Source organism: Myotis yumanensis, unplaced genomic scaffold (assembly GCF_028538775.1).
Source record: "Myotis yumanensis isolate MYYU_CA2020_CCGP unplaced genomic scaffold, mMyoYum1.0.hap1 SCAF_2, whole genome shotgun sequence".
Taxonomy (NCBI): domain Eukaryota; kingdom Metazoa; phylum Chordata; class Mammalia; order Chiroptera; family Vespertilionidae; genus Myotis; species Myotis yumanensis.
Genome location: NW_027223753.1, coordinates 209,793,501 through 209,814,071, shown reverse-complemented (window position 1 = coordinate 209,814,071; position 20,571 = coordinate 209,793,501). Strand labels below are relative to the sequence as shown.

Genomic DNA, 20,571 nt, shown 5'->3' with positions numbered 1-20,571 from the left:
ATTGATTTTTTTTTTTGAGAGAGAGAGGGAGATAGAAACATCGATGAGAGAAACATCATTGATCGGCTGTCTCCTGTATGCCCCCCACAGGGGATTGAGCCCACAACCCAGGCATGTGGCCTAACTGGAACTCGAACCATTGGCCTCTTGGTTGGAGGAGTCCTTTATATATTCTGGACACTAGACACATCAGATATAGGATTTGAAAATATTTTCTCCCTTTTTGTGGGCTGTCCTTTCACTTTCTTGTGTCTTTGATACAAGAAGCTTTCAATTTTGATGAACTTCCATTTATTTGTTTCTTTTGTTGCTTGTGCTTTTGAGATCAGATCTAAGAAACCATTGCCAAATCCAAGGTCATCAAGATTTACCCCAATGATTTCTTAAATAAGTCTTATTTCTTATATTTGGGCTTTTGACCCATTTTGAATTACTGCAGTGTAGATGCTGTGAGGTAAGAATCCCACTTCATTCTACTGTGTGTAGAGAGCCAGCTGTTCCAGCACAGATTGGTTGAAGACACTTTCCTTCCCCATGGACTGGTTTGGCACCCTTGTCAAAAATCAACTGACCATTGATGTAAAAACTTCTTTTTGGATCCTCAAGTCTATTCCATGAATCTACATGCCTGTCTTGTGCCAGTGACACCGTGTTTTTATTACTTTAATGTTGCACTGAGTTTTGAAATCAGGAAGTGAAGTCTTCCAACTTTTTAAAAAATGCATTTTTTAATTTATTTCAGGGAGGGAGAGGGAGAAAGCAAAACATCAATGATGAGAGAGAATCATTGATCGGCTGCCTCCTGCACACCCCCTACTGGGGATCAAGCCCGCAATTCGGGCATATGCCCTTGCCTGGAATCGAACCCGGGACCCTTCAGTCCACAGGCTGACACTCTATCCACTGAGCCAAACCAACCAGGGCAGGTCTACTTTATTTTTCCGACGGTTTTGTCACTTTTATTTTTTTTTTTTTTAAATATATTTTATTGATTTTTTACAGAGAGGAAGGGAGAGAGATAGAGAGTTAGAAACATCGATGGGAGAGAAACATCGATCAGCCGCCTCCTGCACATCTCCTACTGGGGATGTGCCCGCAACCCAGGTACATGCCCTTGACCGGAATCGAACCCGGGACCCTTCAGTCCCCAGGCCGACGCTCTATCCACTGAGCCAAACCGGTTTCGGCCGGTTTTGTCACTTTTAGAATACAAGGTTTGTGCTCAGCAACTTTTTACACCATCTGTCAACTATTCGCTTTGTAAGACAGGACTATTAGGGTGGCTACTTATTCCTCTGCTGTTCTCTCCGCCACCCAGACCTGCCTTCAGTCACTGACACTGTTCCCACAAACTACTAACCATTACTGAGCTCTCACTAGGCACGTGCCAGGCACTGTTCTGGAAGCTGTACCTGTATTAACTAGTGGAGTCTCATAACAATCAAAGGAGTGGGTGCTATTTGATCATCACTTTGCAGGGCAGGACAATGAGGCACAGAGGCCAGTCTGCAGCCAGTGAAGAGTGGAGCCAGGACTCAGACCTGGGATTCGACTCCTGCCCTGCCCCTCCCACTGAGCTTCTCACCGCTCCTGCAATGGCCATCAGCCCTATCCTGGGATATGTTAGGTTGAACCATATGAAATGAACTTTTGTGACCCACAAAAAAAAAATGGTAAATTCATGTGACCCAACTTGTTAAAAAAAAAAAAAAAAAAAAAGGCCTGAGATCTGAAGCAGGTGCCTGAATATTTGTCGCCAGATTCAGATGGGGGTTTTCTCAGGTTCTGCTGTGTCAGGTTTGAACATGCTCCCCAAGGACACACCGGCTGTGGGGGAGCCAAGTGCACCTGGATGGTGTGGCATCTTCTGAGCAAAAGACTGCAGTCTGTCCTGAGACGGGGGACCCGGGGGGTGGGCGTGAGAACTCTTGTGCTCTCATAATAAGTCCTACGAGGGAGAAAGGGAAGGTCCCCTCCCTAAGGGCCATGCTAGCCCATCTCCCCGAGTCATCCAGCCAGACAAAACCCACCAGGCGCAGGCACCGAGCAAGTGACCTCACACAGTCTGACAGGTCTCTGGGCAGGGACCTCTCCCAATGGCTACGTGGACTTCAGTGGCTGTTTTTCAGGCCTGTCCTGTCACTCCTGCCACAGGTGCACGGGAAGGCAGCCACCTGGTTGGCCACAGGAGGGGGAACAAGGCCTTGGGCTGTAGACAGGGACTGTGTTCTGTCTCAGAAGCTCGACCTAGAAGTTGTGTTTTCCCAAGCCCAGCAGTTTAGATGGCTGGTTCTGTTCTCATTTGGTCTCCTGCCCAGCTGCTGGGGAGTCTCCCTGGCCAGGGAGACTGAACCCTTGGGTTAATTATTGCAGGGTTCTCAGCTGTTCAAAACCTTCCTGGGTGGAAGCCAGAAGTCATGGAACCAGGAGCCAGAGGAGCAGTGGGTGAGGGGACAGCCTTGACAAGGGTTGGTGTCCTCCCAGCCCACCCTGGCTTCCATCCAGTGGGCTGAGGACCCCAGGGAACACAGGTGGGGAGGGGCCTTCCGTTCAGTCCAAGAGGAAGCAACATCTACCCAGAGGTGCTCGCCCCTCCACGCCAGGTGTGCAGTGTCTGCTGGGCGGGTGATGAGGCTCCGACACTAACCTGCCCCTATGTCCTGGCTGCAGGACACTGGTTTGTTCACAAGGTGCCCAACTCTGGGGACTTGCTCTCTTCTCTCCCCTCCCGTCTGATACAAGGGGGCCATCCTGGGGGCCGTGCTGCTCTGCAGACCTAGGCTGTCCTTCAGATGGGTTGTCCCAAGGTCAAACCATGAATAGAGATGACATTACAAATTTTTTGGACCTCAAAATCCAAATTCATGTTCTCCAATCAGCTTTATCAATAGTAAAGTTTATAAAGTGAAAAAAATCCATGGTTAACGCCTTTGGGGGCAGCCTTGAGCCCTCTCTCCTGAAACAGGCCCCAGAAAGCTCTGTCCACACGTGCAAGATGCGTAAGTTGGACCAGGTTATGTCCAAGGACACACAGTCATCCAACCCACCACCGAGAGGGAGCGGGCAAGCCACAGACTGGGACAAATACACATCAACAAAAGATTCCCCTCCAGACTATGTACACAACTCCTAGAAATAAAAAAAAGACAGCCCACTCGCTCAGAGGGGAAGGAAAATGGGCAAAGACTTGAAGAGGCTTCATCGACATACAAACGACCAGAACAAGGTGCCCAACCTCATTGTTCATCTGAAGCCTGAGTAACCGGCCTCCCACTCCAGGACTGAAAAGGCAAAACCGAAATCTGAGTCTTTCTGATCAGAGGCTCCATCCCAGAAGGGCTGCCCCACTGGGCGCCCGAGGGAATGAGCTGCCGAGGCGGCAGGGTCACATCTCCACAGCACACCCTCGCCCTTGTCCCAGCCTATCCTGAGCTTTGCAAGCCCAAGCTCATTCTGGCCGTGGAATTTGCCTCCAGTTCCCTCTGCCATCCAGGAGGGCCCTCTTCCTTCTTTCTCCTGTTTTTCCGGGTAGTCAGTTATGCCAGCACCACGTATTAACTATTCTATTCTTCTCTAACCACACTGCTATCCCTCAAGCTGCAAACTTCAAGTTAGCTGTGTCCAACAACATACTGAATGTTACGAACAAGCTGAGCAAAACAAAGACAAAATAATATAAATCCATCTACATAAAAATTCAAACACAGGCAAGACTGTTCAGTGAAGTCTATGTAGCTCTTAATGCTGACTGGTTTCCTGCAGCAAAGGGCTTCCTGGCCGGAGGGCCGGCCTGGGTTCTGGCAGTACTCACCAGGATGTGTGCCTCTGAACTCTTCCTTAAACCAGACTTAAGCGTCAAGCACGGCTGACCCATGAAGGTGGTTGCTGTGTGGGCCTTTGTTTTCTCCAATGAATACTGTATTTACTTCTAGACCTAACACCTTGTAGGCCACACTTTTCACATGCATCTCAACTATTCTAAAACTGAACTCATCTTTTCCAATTTTCACCTAGCACCCCCCCAATCCCTCTCCCCTTTGGCAACCACCAGTTTGTCCTATGTATCTATGGGTGTTTGTTTATTCATGTTTTGTTTTTACATTCCACAACATTCCATTGTATATATGTATCACATCTGCTTTATCCATTCATCTATAGACACCTAGGCTGTTTTCATTTCTTGGCTATTGTAAATAATGCTGCAATGAACTTGGGGTGTACACATCTTTTCAAGTTAGTGTTTTCGTTTTCTTTGGACAGTCATACATGAGTTATTGATGCATCATGTGGTCTTTATATTTTTAAAATTTTTGAGGAATCTAGTTTTACAATTCCATGAGAGTTCTATTTTCTCCGCATTGCCATCACATAATTTTTTGGTGCTAGCCATTCTGACCAGTGTCAAGGCGATACTTTGTGTAGCCACTCCTAATAACATAGTCAATACATCTTTGTGATGACTGAAACCACCGCATTTCATGCTGCCTGCACTGGGACAGCCTGATCAACTGACCTGCTGTTTCCAATGCTGTTTTCTATTTCTCAAAAGGCCAAGTGGATTAGCAGGGAGCGAGCTCAATCCCCTGAGGCCCCCTTCCTTCCTTTGTTCCCTGTCTGCTACAAGGCCCTCTGCCTGTGTGTGGATTGGCAATGGAGCTCAACCTCCATGGCCCAATTCATCTGGCCACTTCCAAAAACTTCAGATCTGAGCCCACACCCTGGATGGACCCTAGCCTTCTTCCCAAGTTGCTTGTCCAGACCTAAGAATTCACAGTGGGCCTGGTCTTCTGAACACCTCTCCTACTTAAGCGTCCACATCTCAAGGGGAGAGGCCTTGCTTATTTCTCTCCTGAAATGCCAGCTGGACTCTGCTAATGCTGACGAGGCAGTCACCCATCTTGCTCACTTTGGGCACGTGGAAAAGCAGGTCTGCACCGTAGGCTTCTGAGTCCACGTGAATCCAGTCGTTTAACAACATAGTCAGCTGTGACATGACAGGTGACCCATCACTAGCTCCTGGGCTGCACAAGCACGTTCCTGTTTTATGCACACCCATGTTTTAGGAGTGCACGGTGGTTCTCAAAGCAACACTAGACAACTCAATGGAGAGATGTAACGCTGACTTCACTGCATCCCAAGATTAGCTTCCCTATCAACGCCAGTGTACTCTACAGAGAATGACGTCTAAGCATTTACTTACTAAGTAGTAAGTAAAGGGGCCTCACAGGCTTTCCTCACCTCTACTCAGCCTCAGGAGAGAAATTCTGGGCTACTGGTTAATATGTACCTAACTAGAAACAGATCTGGCCTTTTCCCATGTGAATTTTACTTCAACTGGTGTTTTGTTTTAGAACCTAAATTTAAAATAGGGTTTCAACTCTGGCTGGTGTGGCTCAGTTGGTTGAGCGTCATCCTATGCACCAAAAAGTCGCCAGTTTGATGCCAGGTCAGAGCACATGCCCAGACTGTGGGTTCAATACCCCATCAAGTGGGTATAGGAGGCAACTCACATCCAGGTCTCTCTCTTGTTCCCTCTCCCTTCCTCTCTCTAAAATCAATCAACAGCCCAGCTGGTGTAGCTCAACGGTTGAAGGTTGACCCATGAGCCAGGAGGTCATGGTCAGATTCCTGGTCAGGGCACATGCCTGGGTTGCAGGCTTGATACCCAGTAGGAGGTGTGCAGATGGCTGATCAATGATTCTCTCTCTTTGATATTTCTATTCCTCTCTGAAATCAATAAAAACATTAAAAACAAGAAAAAGTATGGTCTCATTTCTACCCAAAGTGATTGATGTAGATTAATCTTCACTTCAAGGGCTGATGATGTGCAGGTCTGTAAAGGAAGAGAAATTTAAAGTGGAGTTTCCACAAGAAAAAAGTTACAAGAATACTGTTATCACTACAAATTTTATTCAGAAACCCATCTTTGTTTTTTTAAATTGTTTTTTAAAAAAATTCCCATTATGAACTGGTTTGGTCAATCAACTACAACACTTTCTAGTAGACATACGGTAAAAATGGCCTGGCTCAGAATCGCCCAGATCTCTCACGATCTCTTGACCGCCTCCTGTCACGCTCGCGTCCCCCACCGCCTCCGCCACCACCTCCGCCACCGCCACGACCACGGTCTCTAGACCGAGAGCGACGCTCCCGGGACCGGGACCTCGATCGATGCCTGAAACAAAGGAAAAGAAACAAAACCTTGGCATCAAAATGAAAACATGCAACATAAAACCACAGCGACTGACATTTTCAAGTACTGTATCCCACAGAATCGAAGATGTTAATAAAAAAAGAAAAATGCTGTCAATTTAACTGCAAGCTGCAACTATAATATGAGCCCTAATTTCAGATAATAACGTGTCTGGGGGAAAAGGGCATCTCAGAATTGAGAGGTACGGTGGCCATCAAGCTGATTTCTGGATGGGGAGGGCAGGGTTCTTCCTCTTCTATGTTTGTTTTTGTTGATAATAGGACAGAGTCACAATGTCAGCATTTCCTATCGTCTGTTAGGTGAAAATCCCTCTGGGGTCAGAACTCAATCTTCATAGGAAAAGTGACTCATTACACCCTCTGACATCAGGGTCCTCTCTGTTTTATGACATGACCGCTTGCATTTAAATACCAGGACCAGACAGATACGACTGCTAGATTCTGCCAGTGGTCCACAGGGGAATGCCAAGAAACCTACCAAACCCACCAAAACCAAGGCATCCCAATGGAGACATGCAGTATGTGAAGGAAGTGATGACTTTCGACGAAAGAATAGAACACTGCACACAGGAACTCATTTTCATCGATCCCACTAGCCATTTCCTTGGTTAGTTGCTGAGGTTTGATCTCTCCTTAAGCAGTAAAATATGCGCACAGAATATTCTTCAAAGAGCACATTTTAATATAGAGTACATTTTTGTAATTTAAAATATGTACTACATGCCTAGCTGGTGTGGTTCAGTGATCACAGTTTGATTCCCAGCCAGGGCATATGCCTGGGCTGCGGGTTCGATGACCAGTGTGGGGCGTGCAGGAGGCAGCCAATGATTCTCTATCAGTGATGTTTCTATCTCTCCCTCTCTCTTACCCTCTGAAATCAATAAAAATGTATTTTAAAAAATTGTTTTACATTCTAAGCAGTGCCATTTATTTATTTATCCATCCATCCTCACCTAAGGATATTTTTTTCATTGATTTTTAGAGAGTAGAAGGGAGAGGGAGAGACAGAGCGAAGCACCAATGTGAGAAACATCGACTGGTTGCCTCCTGCATGCCCCTGACCAAAGCTGGGAACCTGCAACTAAGGTACTTGCCCTTGACCAGAATCGAACCCAGGACCCTTTGGACCATAAGCCAACACTATCCACTGAGCCAAATCAGCTGGGGCCTAAGCAGTTCCATTTTAAACAGAGATGACATGCAGGCCAAACTTTACTTAAAAACTAATAAGTAAAAATAATATATATATTTGGGGCCCCCCCACACACATACACGCAAAGGAAGTGACAGAATGGACACACTGAAACACTCACTTCTTGCGCCGGCGCCCATACAGCTCTCGCCGCAGCTCTCTGGAAATGGGCTTCAGATGCATGAAGTTGCAGAAGCCGCCTCGTGTACACTCTCTGGAGGGGAGAACCAGATGAACATCACACCGCATAACCACGCCCTTCCTCTACCTCCCTAGCGGGCAGGCTGTCCATACCTACCCCATTTCATATTGGCGGCAACAGGCTTCCCGGAAGTCGGTCACGGGGGAAAGCTCAGCGTGGATGGGCTGCCCGTTGAACCAGCGGTTGTTCAAATCAATCACAGCTTTCTCCGCATCTTCTTCACGGCGAAACTGAAAAGACAACAAAAATGCTTGCCGTCACACTTTAATAACACATTTTTAATCATTGATCCAAATACATGCTGTGCACTTATGCAGATAAAGTAATTAAGGTGGAATAATATAGTGCAATTAAAATCAGACAACCCTCAATTAACAATTAGACTATTTAACCTTGTGATGGTCCAAAATCATGCCAAATACGTTATCTTGATTTTCCAATTCAATTGGTTAAAAGAGCAAATGTAATGATTTGTGTAGGCAATAAACATTATTTAAAAAAAAGAAAAAAAAAAAGGCCTGCCTGTGTGGCTCAGTGGTTGAGCATTGACCCATGAACCAAGAGGTCACCAGTTCTGTTTGATTCCCGGTCAGGACACTTGCCCAGGTTTCGGACTCAATCCCTAGTGGGGGTGTGGTGTGCAGGGGGCAGCCAATTGATATTTCTCTCTGTCCCTCTCTAAAATCAATAAAAAAAAGAAACCATATAAACTGACTTCCCCCTAGTTCAAACAGCCTCTAACCAACAGGTATGAAGGTGCCCGACCTGAAAGGATGATGCAGGACCCTGGCAGTCTGCCCTCCTCCCTGCAACCACAGGCCGGCTCCAGCATGTGCACAAGTTCAAGAGCAAGGAGCATTCAGGCAAAGTTAAAAGCTAAAACAATAAGGTGAGCATTCCTTATCCTTCCCCCAAACTCCCACCTGTCACCTTCCACGTACCTTCACATACACGTTTCCAACGAGGTGATCTCCAAGGTTATCACAGACATTCATCTCTTCCACCTCGCCGTACTTCTCCTCCATTTCTGTGAAAACCTCCTGGAAGAAAAACGGTGGTTTCAGGATCATGATCGTGTTAAAGATAAAAGACGAATTGAACACAATGAATCTTTTAGTATTTTTATTAATAGAGACAGATTTTAATTCCCCCCAAACAGATAAAGGTGAATAGGTCTATCAGTCTCAAATAGTCAATCTCACCTCAAAAAACTCATCATAGTGTTCCTGCATCTCGACATCGCTCACGGCACCTGCAAACAACAGAAATCTTGCCGGTTAGCGCAGGGACTGTGACCAATTAAAACTTGTGCTTAAATCAACCTGCTACAGTGACACACATTAGATTATCTAAAGAGAGAACCCGACAGAAGTGCGTTCTACTGGAGCACTGACGAGACTGCATCACAAGGTCAAGTGTTAAAATCTTAAAGTGTGGGGAGACTTTTAAATGCCCTATGACAGTCTCCATTCTGGCTATTAAAACCACACAAGTTTTAATCAGCATCAAAGGGTCACATTTTCATACAGTATCTTAAGGAAAAATCGCTCAAAAAAATTTTTAATGAAAAAATTTTAAAAAGAGGCCAATTAATGCTCCTCCCCCCACCGCCCAATTAGGTTACAATGAAAGCTGAATCAGGGTGAGTGATTAAAAGCTTATGCTCCTGACTCGACTCGTTTCTTTCAGTGGTTATCAGCCACACAGATGCTATAAAATTATTTCTGATGCGATTAAAACCCAAATGACCATAAATACTCAGTAGGACAGTTACCAAGTTCCATTACAGTATTTTGAATGCCCCTTGAGTAAATGGAAAATTACAATACTTTGTTGAAGAAAGCATTCTTATTTTCTATTTTCCTCATTTACTTTTTCATAACCTACATGCACTAAATGAAATCATGCATATTCTGTGGGTGGATTTTACACATTTCCATTCTATCTCCATTATCACCTCTTTTATCAATTTTTAAAGTTCTCCTAACCTAAACCTGAGAAGTCACCGAGCTGGTGTGTCAATAAACTGATATTCCAAACAGTTGGCCCAGGGAGCCCAGGAAGCCGAGAGGCTGTTAGGCTGGGCCAGGCTCCTGGACAAGTGGTCTCCCCTGGGAACCCACTGAGGGACCTGAGCTGTGGCACAGGGCTCTCTACCCAGACTGCTGTCTCTGAGCCGGTTCCTACATGACTGGAAAACCTTTTTATCTTTGATGGTAAGAACTTTAATCTTTCGATTCTGAAAGTGATTTAAGTTTACTTTCTAACACTTAGCCCCCCTGCATATTGGTTGAGTTTATGGAATCCAGCTCAGTTTAGAACCCACACTTACTGAGCACAGGCAACTACTACTACTCTTGATGGCCCATCCCAGTGGGAGGCAATCAGGAACATACCTCCTCCCTGAGGAGAGACAGGTTCCAAACAGAGGAGCCGTTCCAAAGGGCAGGCAGTGCTTAAACTCACTCCTTCCCCACATCAAGAAAAGCAAGAACAGAGGGAAAGCCTCTACACCCTCCGCTTGAGGAGCACTGACAATCCAGTCGGGTGGCGGCTCTAGTACCAGCTGATCATGACCCTCCTATTCTGTTCTTTATAACATGGAGTGTTATATTTCCGTAACTTCTAGGAAACTATTTAAAAATGCTTGAATGTGGGCATATTTTCTTTTATAAATTTTTGAGTCAATCAAAATGACTCGAAAGGCAGAGACGAGTGATTAAAAACTAATAAACTAAAACATAATTTACATGACTCAATCTACTTTAAGTAATACAACCTGAAAAATACTGAATTTTTGTACAGAAACATTCTCAAACTGGGATTCATTATTAAGTGTAACCAAAGCACAGAAAACTTATTTTTCTACAGATGAATGGATATGGTTAAAAGAACCATTAGTATTAGGAAAACTGATGAACCCAGCTGACTGAAATTTACTGAAAGGGTCTGATGCCAAATATTTCAGGCTTATCAACTTAAATTGATTTTTTTTAAACTGCAGAACCAGAATTTCATTTAATTTATACAATCTGGACCCCAGAACTGGAATATTCAATATAGCTAAACTTTTATTTTGTAGCATATGCAGAACAAGAGCCCTGTGAATCACAAATAAAGACACCAAGAAAACTAACACAACATTCTTTTGCCAATAAAGAACCCGCAGTCCCCAAGTAAACAAGTAGGGCAAAGAATTGTGAATTGTTGTTACTCCATTATCTACTTGTCACTCATTTAATTTTAAGTCCATATATAAACATTTCCCTCCATCTAATTGATCTTACTTCTTAAGAGAACAAAACAAAAACCAGGTATTTTAAACCATTGGCTACTAATCAATCCTGCCACCCTCAGATGGGAAAAGACTTCTCTACTGTCAGGTCAGTATTAGCAATACAAAACATTTAGTGTCTGGGAAGAAAAACTTGACAAGACAGCCCCACCCCGTAGACATGGGAGCTCCTGTGCGTGCAGGTATATAACTGGGAGACCTCCAGTGTGGGGCAAGGAAGCGTGGGTGGTGGCTGCTGGGACCATCCCACCCAGTGCAGGCCACCCATAAATGGACGGCTCTGGGCCAAGGCTGCACTGGAGTTAGGTCTGTGCTACCACGTTACCTTTGCTAGCATCTTCTATTAATGTTCACAGCTTTCAAACAAACTGTGGCTTGGACCCCTTGATTTTAATAGGAGGCCAGGATGTTCCTTTCAATTTACCCCCAGGTGACTACACTGATCTACAGCTCAACAATTCTAAAAATCTGTTTTAGTTTTTTGAATTTTCCAATGATTCTAATATATATCCTGTTCTTGACAACGTTCAAAACTTAACCTAATGTCTACCAAAAGAAGAAATCAGTAATGTCTACTGAGTGCCCAGTTTAGATCTATTTCCCCACCAAGTACCCCACATTTTCCAAATGCAGTGAACTACCTCCTGAAGTTGGAGATACCTACATAAAGTACTCCGGTTAAAGACTGAGTGAGCACAGGGCTGATGCTGAGGAAACTTAGGGGTCACTGCAACTTGGGACCCTTGCTTTGGAAACATTCCCAGAACAATGCTCTCAGAGTATGAGCTCCAAAATAGAGTTTAAGGGGGAAATGTCTAATAAGAAATAAAAATCTGAAAAGTAATTTCAGAACAATTTTTTTTAGGAGAGAGAAACTTTCAAATACTGTTGCTCTCAGAGGGACGAACACAACTCTACACTTAACTCCACGGAAATTCTCCCCTGGGATGAGAGCCAAGGTGAAGGAGAGAGCGGCAGCTCCAAGCTATTGTAAAGGGTGCCCTTCACAGTCATCTTTTTGCTTTTTAAGTAAGTGGGCAGCAGTTCAAATCTCTGACAGAGGTTTCCATGGGGTCAGGGTCAGTGGGACAAAAGCTCTTGACTCTTCTAGTGGAAGCGGCAGACCAGGTGGAGTGGACGCTGAGCTCTGACACGTAAGCCCAGGGAACCAGGGAAGGAACTTGTATGAACTTACAGCGCAAACCGTCAGCAGACTGGGAAGAGTTTTGAGGGTTACGGTAAATGTTCAAGAGGGCAATGGTCTGAAATACAAAACGCAACAACTTTATATTATGGAAAATTAAATGTAAACACTTAACCGGCTTCCTGTGGCGATCGCTTCAGTCAAGACTCAGTGCTGAAAAAAAGCAAGTTATTTCTTTCGATGGAGAGATGTTTTCGTAGCTGATGGCGGTCTCGGAGCACCCTAGCACTGCAATGCAGAGATCTCATGATATGCCAGTATTGTATTTCTGTTCACAGAGCGTAAACATTCTCCATTTCAAAGTTCCAAGCCAGGTAAGAGTGCAAATAACTCGGCAGGCTACTACCAAAACATTCTTAGAAAAACTTTCAATGGACAACTGGGAAAGAAAAGTGCTCATATGAACCAATGACACAATTACTCTATTAGAGAAATACAATAATTACATATCATGAAATCTCCATTTCCTAGAAGAAAAATCATAGTTGAAATAAACCCACACTTATTGGGCAACTTACCTTATTGATTCCTAAATATTCCTAAAATTATTAGTTTTATAGAAAGAACTTAATAAATGCCCGGGTTCAGTCATTGTAAAGACCAATGATGGCTGATAATGTTAAAATGTCACATGGACAGATCCCTTCTTGTTAACAAATGTCAATCAAGGGAAGAGACCTGGTCAGCGACCTTCCCTAGGACAGCCTCCTGAACGCAGCCAAGTATCAAGTCCTTGCTGTATACGCCAAGGACTTCCACCACCTTGTCCTGTTTGCAACAGCTCTATGTCAGCAGCTCAGAAGCCAACATTATGTGTCTCAATTAAGAGTGGGCTCTTTAACACCATTGTTTTAAAAAAATTTCTCCAACTGTGGGACTTACAGTGTGAGCCGTCAGCCGTCTGTGCACTGTTTTGGGGATTACGATAGATGTTTTGAATCAAGATGGTCTGCGGGGAAAAAAAAATAAAAAGGGGAATTCTACTGGCTGCTGTGCATATATTAGACAATTGCAAAGAGACAACTTGTTTGCAAATGGCTCAACGCTTGTATGTTTGTTTCCCGCAAGTCACACAATTGTCTTCTGAAGAGTACACCCAAACCATCATATTATGAAAACAGAGTTTGAGCAGTGACTTAGGTCAAGTCAGCCAGCAACCAAGAAAAAATAATTGTTACTTTGAGTAGTCCCACATTCTAAAAATGTTTTAATGCAAGATAAATAACAGGACATTAGCATTTTCCTACACTTCAAGTTAGCAGACACTAAGATGTTGAAAAATTTACATTATAATCATATTCCCCATACAAAATCCTTTTAAAAAAACAAATGCATAACCCAACTGTATGCAGTCCATCCAGCTCTCTGGTCTCGTAGGAAACAGCACACCAAATGGTTTCCTAACTGTCCCGGACACCTATCAGATTTACATTTTCTTGGTGGGATCTCTGTTTACATAATACAATAGCTTAAAACATTTGCTCTTTTCCGATCCTTCTTAAGCGAATAAAATCCTTTTTAGCCCTTCTGCTTTAAACTGGATCAGGCAGACTTGAAACCTTACATTGTACCGTTCTTCTTAAAATCAAGTTGTCTGAAAAAACAAACCATGTTTAAGTTAGTAGACTAATATATTACATGAATCTTAATGTCCACATCACTGTAAGAAGCGTAAAAAGAAACCCACATTGAATTATGCTAGATATTTACAAGCTGAACCAATAAAACACGATTTAGAAAAATAAATGTTCAGTTTCAACATATGTCCAAAGCAGTTTTGTAAGTGGTTTTACAGAATGAGCCAGTTCCATTTCCAGCTATGTTTAAAGGGGAGGGATTGTGTAAACACTCCCCAGTCAAAGGCCTGCTGCTGGGAAACCCACTTGCAAGAACTGCCCACAGCAGGCAGCACCCCTGTGACATGCAGCCCCTCCACTCAGGGCCTGAGCACTGCCCAAGATAACCTATCCCAGGCCTCGGATGTTTCCCAAAGCCAACTTCATATTTTCAACTGGAATTACCAGAGTATGACAATAATGGGAAGCTATACTGAGCCCAATTATTCAACAGGAAAATTAATGTTAAGTTTCACTGAGGTAACCTGGCAGTGGCTGTTTAGGAAGAACTGTCATTTAAAAGGGGCAATGCAGTTCCACTAAGATTAGGGGTGGTTAAGATTATCTAAAATCAGCCAACCAAATCAAAATACGACACTCAAGTTAACAAATACAGCTGACCCCATCAAACTTGAATGGAATCATTGCCTTGTTTTGATCCAAAGTGCTCAAATTAACTTGACATTAACATACTGAGGTAATCAACTGTGGGGAAGCACTGGACTTGGTTGGAAAGTTTATAAGGAAAAATCCCCCAAAAGGCCGGGGGCCTCCAGGGAGAGATGGCCAACGGTGGCAACCCCTGCCTTGACTTTTCCGAACAAGTCCTACGCTTCCCCACAACCAATGATTCAGAAAGAAAAGAAGCCAGGTGTCTCTTGGTAGCTTAAAGAGAACTGTAACAGGGGACAATTTCTTTCTCAACCCAACACTTGGTACATCTGTAAGCAGCCCTCCAAAATAAAATACTCAGGGGATACTTAAAGTGCTTGGTTACTGCCCAATCTATGGCCACTGGCTTAGTGGCAAAATTCAATTATAAATTAAAGCACTTAAAAAAATTAGAACAGAAAATGTAAAGCAAATTCTCCAATATTCTGAAACTTGAGACATGTTCAAAGCTACTATGATAGATTTTTATTATACTAACCACTTGGTAATCAGGAATGATGGGGGGAGGGAAGCCATCACACTCCCCTTCTAAAAGCAAGTTAAATTGTGGGGTGTTCTATGGGCTTAAATTAGAAAATACCAATGTCTCTTTCTTATACCAATTGAACAGAAAGATGTGAGCTCAAAGTAGAGTCTAGCAGTTTCCAGAGGTAGATACAATAGTTACCCAATAGTAATAAAATAAAAAAATAGAAGTTGCATGTTCAGACTTCATGGGCGGTCAGAAGGAGATCAACAAATTTTTCAAATTCCAAACATTCTGGTAAACATGGCCATAAGTTTCTGTTAGTATTAGAGGTGCATTCATTCTCCCTTTAATACATCAGTGATCACTTACAGGGTACAAAGTCTTGCCTTTTCTTCGGTTACCAAAAATATCAAAAATCTAAATGTTTAAAATTAAACCAAATCATAGCCAACCTAAACCCAAGATAACAGGCATCTCTCAATTAACTGAATAAAACTGGCCACAAAACACTGAACTGAATGCCCATCTTCTAGTGTTAAGTTTCATTTTTAATGTTTCTATGTCATGATGCAACTTGCTATTGCCTTGACTAAGGGTCTAAGAAAGGGAACACACCAGGCCTGGAGAACCGAGGACAAGGCAGTCACCGCAGCCTCTCCTGTAAGGTGGCTGCCTCGGGAGAGCAAAGAGCAGAAAGCCCGCTTTGCATCTCCCGTGCCTGGAAGAGGCTCAGTCAATGTTGGCAAGGCTGCAGGGAGGGTGGGTGGTAGGGCAAGGGCCTGTCCTAGCCCACATGCACATACTAAAACCTTCTTTTAAACAGGTTTCTCTAGTGATAAAAACAGGGGATGATGCTCTCAGACCTTCCACTGGGGTGATTCACCTGCCTCATCCATTGAAACAAACGAACATGTTATGCTCACTTATGAACATAAATAGGAAATAAAACAACTAGAGAAATAAAGGTCCCTTTATACATGGAAATTATTAACTGGCTCTGTAAAGTACAAGTTTTGATAATTTACGTGAAAACAGGAAAAAAAAAGAAAAAATAAACAAACCTGGCTAAAGGTTGGTTTATTGTGCAACCGAGAGCATCTGTCTCCATGACGACATGCTCCAATTTTGAAATAAAATGAACAGTTGACTCTGTAATGAAAAATAAGAGCAGATTATTTTGCTGGGAAGATATCAAACAGATGGAACTACGTCATCAACATGAGACATGCTATCAAATGACTTCCCCAAAATATAGGCACATTATTTTTGATTGGTAGCAGGGCCCCCTCCCCCTTCCTGGCAATATTTTAGGACTAGTTTCAATCTGCTCCTCTGTAAACTCCTTCAATGAAGAACACTCAGACCCAATTCCTCCTTATTCAAATCCCCTCCACTTTCAACCTGTTTTCATGTAAATGAAATATTAGTCTAAAACTAAATTTAACTTAAAATGTATCTGGTTCTTTCGTTTTCCACAATGAAATGACTTCGCTTGAGGACACCAACACAGTGTAATGAGGTGAAGGTCCAGATCCCGACTCAGCTCCTAGCTGCCTGGGCTTGGGCAAATCACCCCACCTTTCAGGGTTTCATTTGAAAAAATGAGGAAAATGCCAACCTGGCACTGTTCCAAGCATCAGCTGTAAAGTAGGTGTGCGCCATACACAACGCTCATTTAAATGCAATCATTATTTAAATAAACCAGCCAAGCCGGCTGGTGTGGCTCAGTGGTTGAGCATTGACCTATGAACCAGAAGGTCATGGTTCGATTTCCAGTCAAGGTACATACCCGGGTTTAAGGCTCCATCCCTAGTAGGGGGAATGCAGGAGGCAGCTGACCAATGATGTTTTTAACTCTCTCTCCCTTTCTGAAATCAATAAAAATATATTAAAAAAACAACAACAAAAACAGAAAACAAAGTCCAGGGTCTCTCACCCATGATACCAGACCAACAGGAAATTTCCAAAAACAGGTCTGAAGTAAATAATTCTTCTGGTTTCCATATACTGAAAACAAGCTATTGGGGAACTCAACCTGCACTTCTGTCCCTATGGCAAAGCTCTCCCTTAATTCCAATCAAATATTGGATGTCCCAGAACAAATTAAAACTAGCAATCCAGCCAGCTTGATAGCAATGCCAGGTGGCTTAGCAGATCTGTGATGAACTATGAAATCTTAGTAGATGAGTCCCATTCAAATTCTCACTTGCCCGGCTGGTGTGGTTCAGTGGTTGAGCATCCACCCATGAACCAAGAGATCTCTGGTTCCAGTGCCAGTCAGGGCACATGACTGGGTTTCAGGCTCGATCCCCAGTAGAGGGTGTGCAGGAGGCAGCCAATCGATGATTCTCTCTTATTGATGTTTCTATCTCTCCCTCCCTTCCTCTCTCTAAAATCAATAAAAGCATATTTTTTAAAAAGTGCCATATATTTAGACAGCCAATCAAGAGTTAAGATAAAAGGACCTCAATGAAATCTGATAGACTATGAAACTGATTAGCCAGGGATTTACTATTAGGTAGCAATCAACTTGGAAAAGTGTGAACTTACCAGGGGAGGAAAATGATTACATTACTATACATATTTGCAAACTTAAATCTTACTTTAGATTTTCTAACTTGAATATATAACATTTTATCTTCAGAAAGTCACCTGAAAATGAAGAGCTTATTTTTAAGTAAATCTCAGAATGGGCAAAACGCCTGCCTGAACAATTACTACCCAACCATTCCATAATTAATCCTTGTCCCTTAACTTCCAGAGATGGCTTTCATTTGATTATACCCAGTTAAAACACAACCTCCCAAGTCTCTCTGAAATGAGAATATGACTAATCTAAATAATTAAATTTCTTGAATTAAAGCCATGGCTTTTACAAAACAGCTTGGATAGGTGGTTACTGGAATAAACCCCTAAAGTAAGTTTTGAAGAGTAACAGTGAAGACACCAAATGATAGAAAAAAAAATTGCCTGACACAGAAGTCATGGACCACACTGATAGAAGCTAACGAATGAAATTAATGATGCATGTTCTTAGAATGCACTCAGAGAAGCCTCTTTTTCCAGCAGAGCTGGCCCATTCAATCAAGATCCTATTTAAAGGCAAGTCCCCCACGATGCTCTTCCTTGAGCTCAAAGCACTCAGGGTGCACCCCTCTCCCATTGCATTTAAGACATTTTGATGCATTTTACTTTAATGATCCTTTACATGCACGCACCCCTCCCTCCTTGAGAACAAGATCTAAATTTTATCCATCTTTGAGTCTCCAGAGATTGCCTTTGGGTTGACACCCAAGTGACTACAACTGTCATTTTGTCTCGCAAATTTTGGTAGGAAAAAATATAACTAATTGCACAGGAAGTTCTATCATGTGTAAAAAGACATTTTACAAGATGTGTCCTGGAAAACAGAAACAATTCAACTAGTGTTTGGAAAAGTGGCATTAAAACATGTATGACAAACTTAGGGGTTGACCCTTAAAAACATACATTCACAGAAGCCTATTTAACCCTGAAAAATCCCAAATAAAGGGTACATTAATTCGAAAGGTACATTAATCCAGACATTAGTCTTTAGTTTTCAAAGAATTATCCCCTAAGTGTCTGAAGACATTTTCGTTAGTCTAAATTTCAATACGTGCAGACGTGGCAAAGTCAGAATTAAATTTTTCACTTTTAACCTGACAATTGATTAGGGAAGCATGCAACCTTAAAAACGAGGAAAAGGACCCACCTTTTCCCTTATAATATTGGAATTCAGTCTTCAAGTATTTAAAGACCTCAACAATTACGACCTTACGTTATTTGAGGATAAATAAACACGGGCGAGACGTGCACCAGAGCTTGCCCAACACCCTAGAGACTAAAGTTGGGGGGATTGTCTAACGTTGGCTTCAGCATAACTCGAGACGGCTGCCGAGGACCACGGGGATCCGGGTGCCCCACGGACCGGAACACCGCGGGCCGCGGAGGAGCGCCGCGCGGGAAAGGTCGCGCCGCGCGGGCGGAAGCCCGCTGCCCGCCCGGGGGCCCATCGCCGGCCTGCCCGCCCGCGCGCCCACGAGGCGGCGGTGGCGCGCGGCTCCCGAGGCCGGAAAGACCGACGCGCCCCTCCCCCCCGCCCGGGCCTTCCGCCGCCGTCCGCAGCCCGCCGCCGTGCCCGCCCGCCTCCCCGGCCCGGAGCCCCGAAGGGCGGCTCTCACTCACTTGTCCTTCTCGGTGCCGAAGATGGAGGCCAAATACTCCGCCATTTCCCACCGGCAGCCGCGGAAAGCGCTGCCGACGCCTCCGACACTGCCCGACGCCTGCGGGAGACGTCACCCTGACGCGACGACGTTAGCCCCGCCCCGCCCTGCCCGTATGTCGGCGCTGCCCAATCGGGCGAAACGCTGCCTGCGTGTAGGCGGGGCTTGGAGCTCGCGAGAGGGACTGTCTTCCCGGCCCCGGCATGCCCAGCGCCAGCGGCGCCCCCTGTCAGCGGGTTGCGGTCCCGCGCCCACCCCGACCCCGGCCCCGGCATGCCCAGCGCGCAAACCGCGGCCTGGAGGGGAAGGCGGTGGGCGAGGCTTCTTCCGTAGTCGCGCGGGGCTGGGTCCGCGGAGCTCGGAGAGGTGCAGGCGCGCCTTCCTCCCCGGGGAACCCGCACTGCCTTTGGAACCTTTCCTCGGTGAAGACCCCTCCTCCAGTGCCCTCGGAAGCGGGGAATAGAGTAGGGGCGCCCCCGGCCGTCCCCCGGTCTCAGGAGGAGCGCCGCGTGGGGCCTCGGCCTTGTCAGGGCTCCGGTTCCTAAGCGGGGCCCACCCGGCTGACCGGGATCATCCTGTTTTAAGGCGGTCTGAACGGTCTCTTCCTGGCAGTGCTAAGCTGAGTGTCTGATTGAACACGGGGAGGGAGGAGAATCCTGGGGGACGTCCTTAGAGTCCTGCTTGGGTTTGAGAGGAACCAGACCAGAGGGGAGATGGCGGTGAGAGGAGGAGCGGTGGTGGTGAGACACGAGGGGCCGGATTCGGGGCCGAATGGCAGGGGTAGTGCTCAGGGTCCTGGGGGTCAGGCTACAGAGAGGATCACCCCTCCTGATTGCAGACCGGTGTCCCCCGAATTCATGTGGGAGACCTGACGCCCAGCACCTCCGCCGGTGACCAGTTGGAGGTGATTGGTTGGAATGAGGCTGATAGAGCGGCCCTGTCCGATCGGGCGTGTCCTTTTGGGAAGAGGCGGGTAGGGCTGTGTGAGGACAGGGTCCTAATCTGCGGAGACCTCCGAGGCCCACCCTGCAGACACCCTGAGCTCGCACTCCCGGGCTCCAGCGCTGCGAGGGAATGCATTTCTGTTTAAAAGGGGTTTTAAAGTCGTGGGAGCTAAAAATATATATATTAATACTTTTCCTCCCACCGTTTAACTTCTAGACTGAGCTAATAATCAGATGAACAGAGAGACAGATTAGCAGGAGAAAGTCAAAGTTTAATGTACATTTCCAGGGGGAATTCTCCTAGGCATGATAATGCCAGGAAAATTCCAAAGACAGGGAGGCGACATTGGGTATATAAGACATTATTTGGACAAAGGAGGGAGGGGGAGTGGGTGGGAACGGGGGATTAGATTTCAGAAATGAGAGTGGCCGGTTTATAGGGAGTTGAAGAGCAGAACGCACATGGCAGGCAAATCCTTGCTAGGCAACTCAGAAACAATGAGACAAGATATCCAGCCAA

At 44.9% G+C, this 20,571-nt stretch overlaps 1 protein-coding gene across 3 annotated transcripts; it reads right to left on the bottom strand.

Moving 5' to 3' along the window:
- Positions 1 to 1,700: 1,700 nt before the first annotated feature.
- Positions 1,701 to 19,168, bottom strand: U2AF1 (U2 small nuclear RNA auxiliary factor 1). Of its 3 annotated transcripts, XM_070407114.1 has the most exons (9): positions 19,070 to 19,168; positions 15,925 to 16,012; positions 12,098 to 12,164; positions 8,810 to 8,859; positions 8,549 to 8,647; positions 7,704 to 7,837; positions 7,527 to 7,619; positions 6,011 to 6,175; positions 1,701 to 5,833 (listed from the first exon to the last, which is right to left on the bottom strand). In XM_070407114.1, the coding sequence occupies exons 1-8, from the start codon at positions 19,111 to 19,113 to the stop codon at positions 6,028 to 6,030; spliced, it is 723 nt and encodes a 240-aa protein (XP_070263215.1). In that variant the 5' UTR covers positions 19,114 to 19,168; the 3' UTR covers positions 1,701 to 5,833; positions 6,011 to 6,027. The 3 variants fall into 3 exon arrangements, with proteins under 3 accessions (XP_070263215.1, XP_070263216.1, XP_070263214.1); XM_070407115.1 differs by lacking the exons at positions 1,701 to 5,833; positions 12,098 to 12,164 and adding an exon at positions 12,989 to 13,055 and having other exon boundaries at positions 5,889 to 6,175; XM_070407113.1 differs by lacking the exon at positions 1,701 to 5,833 and having other exon boundaries at positions 5,889 to 6,175.
- Positions 19,169 to 20,571: the final 1,403 nt, after the last annotated feature.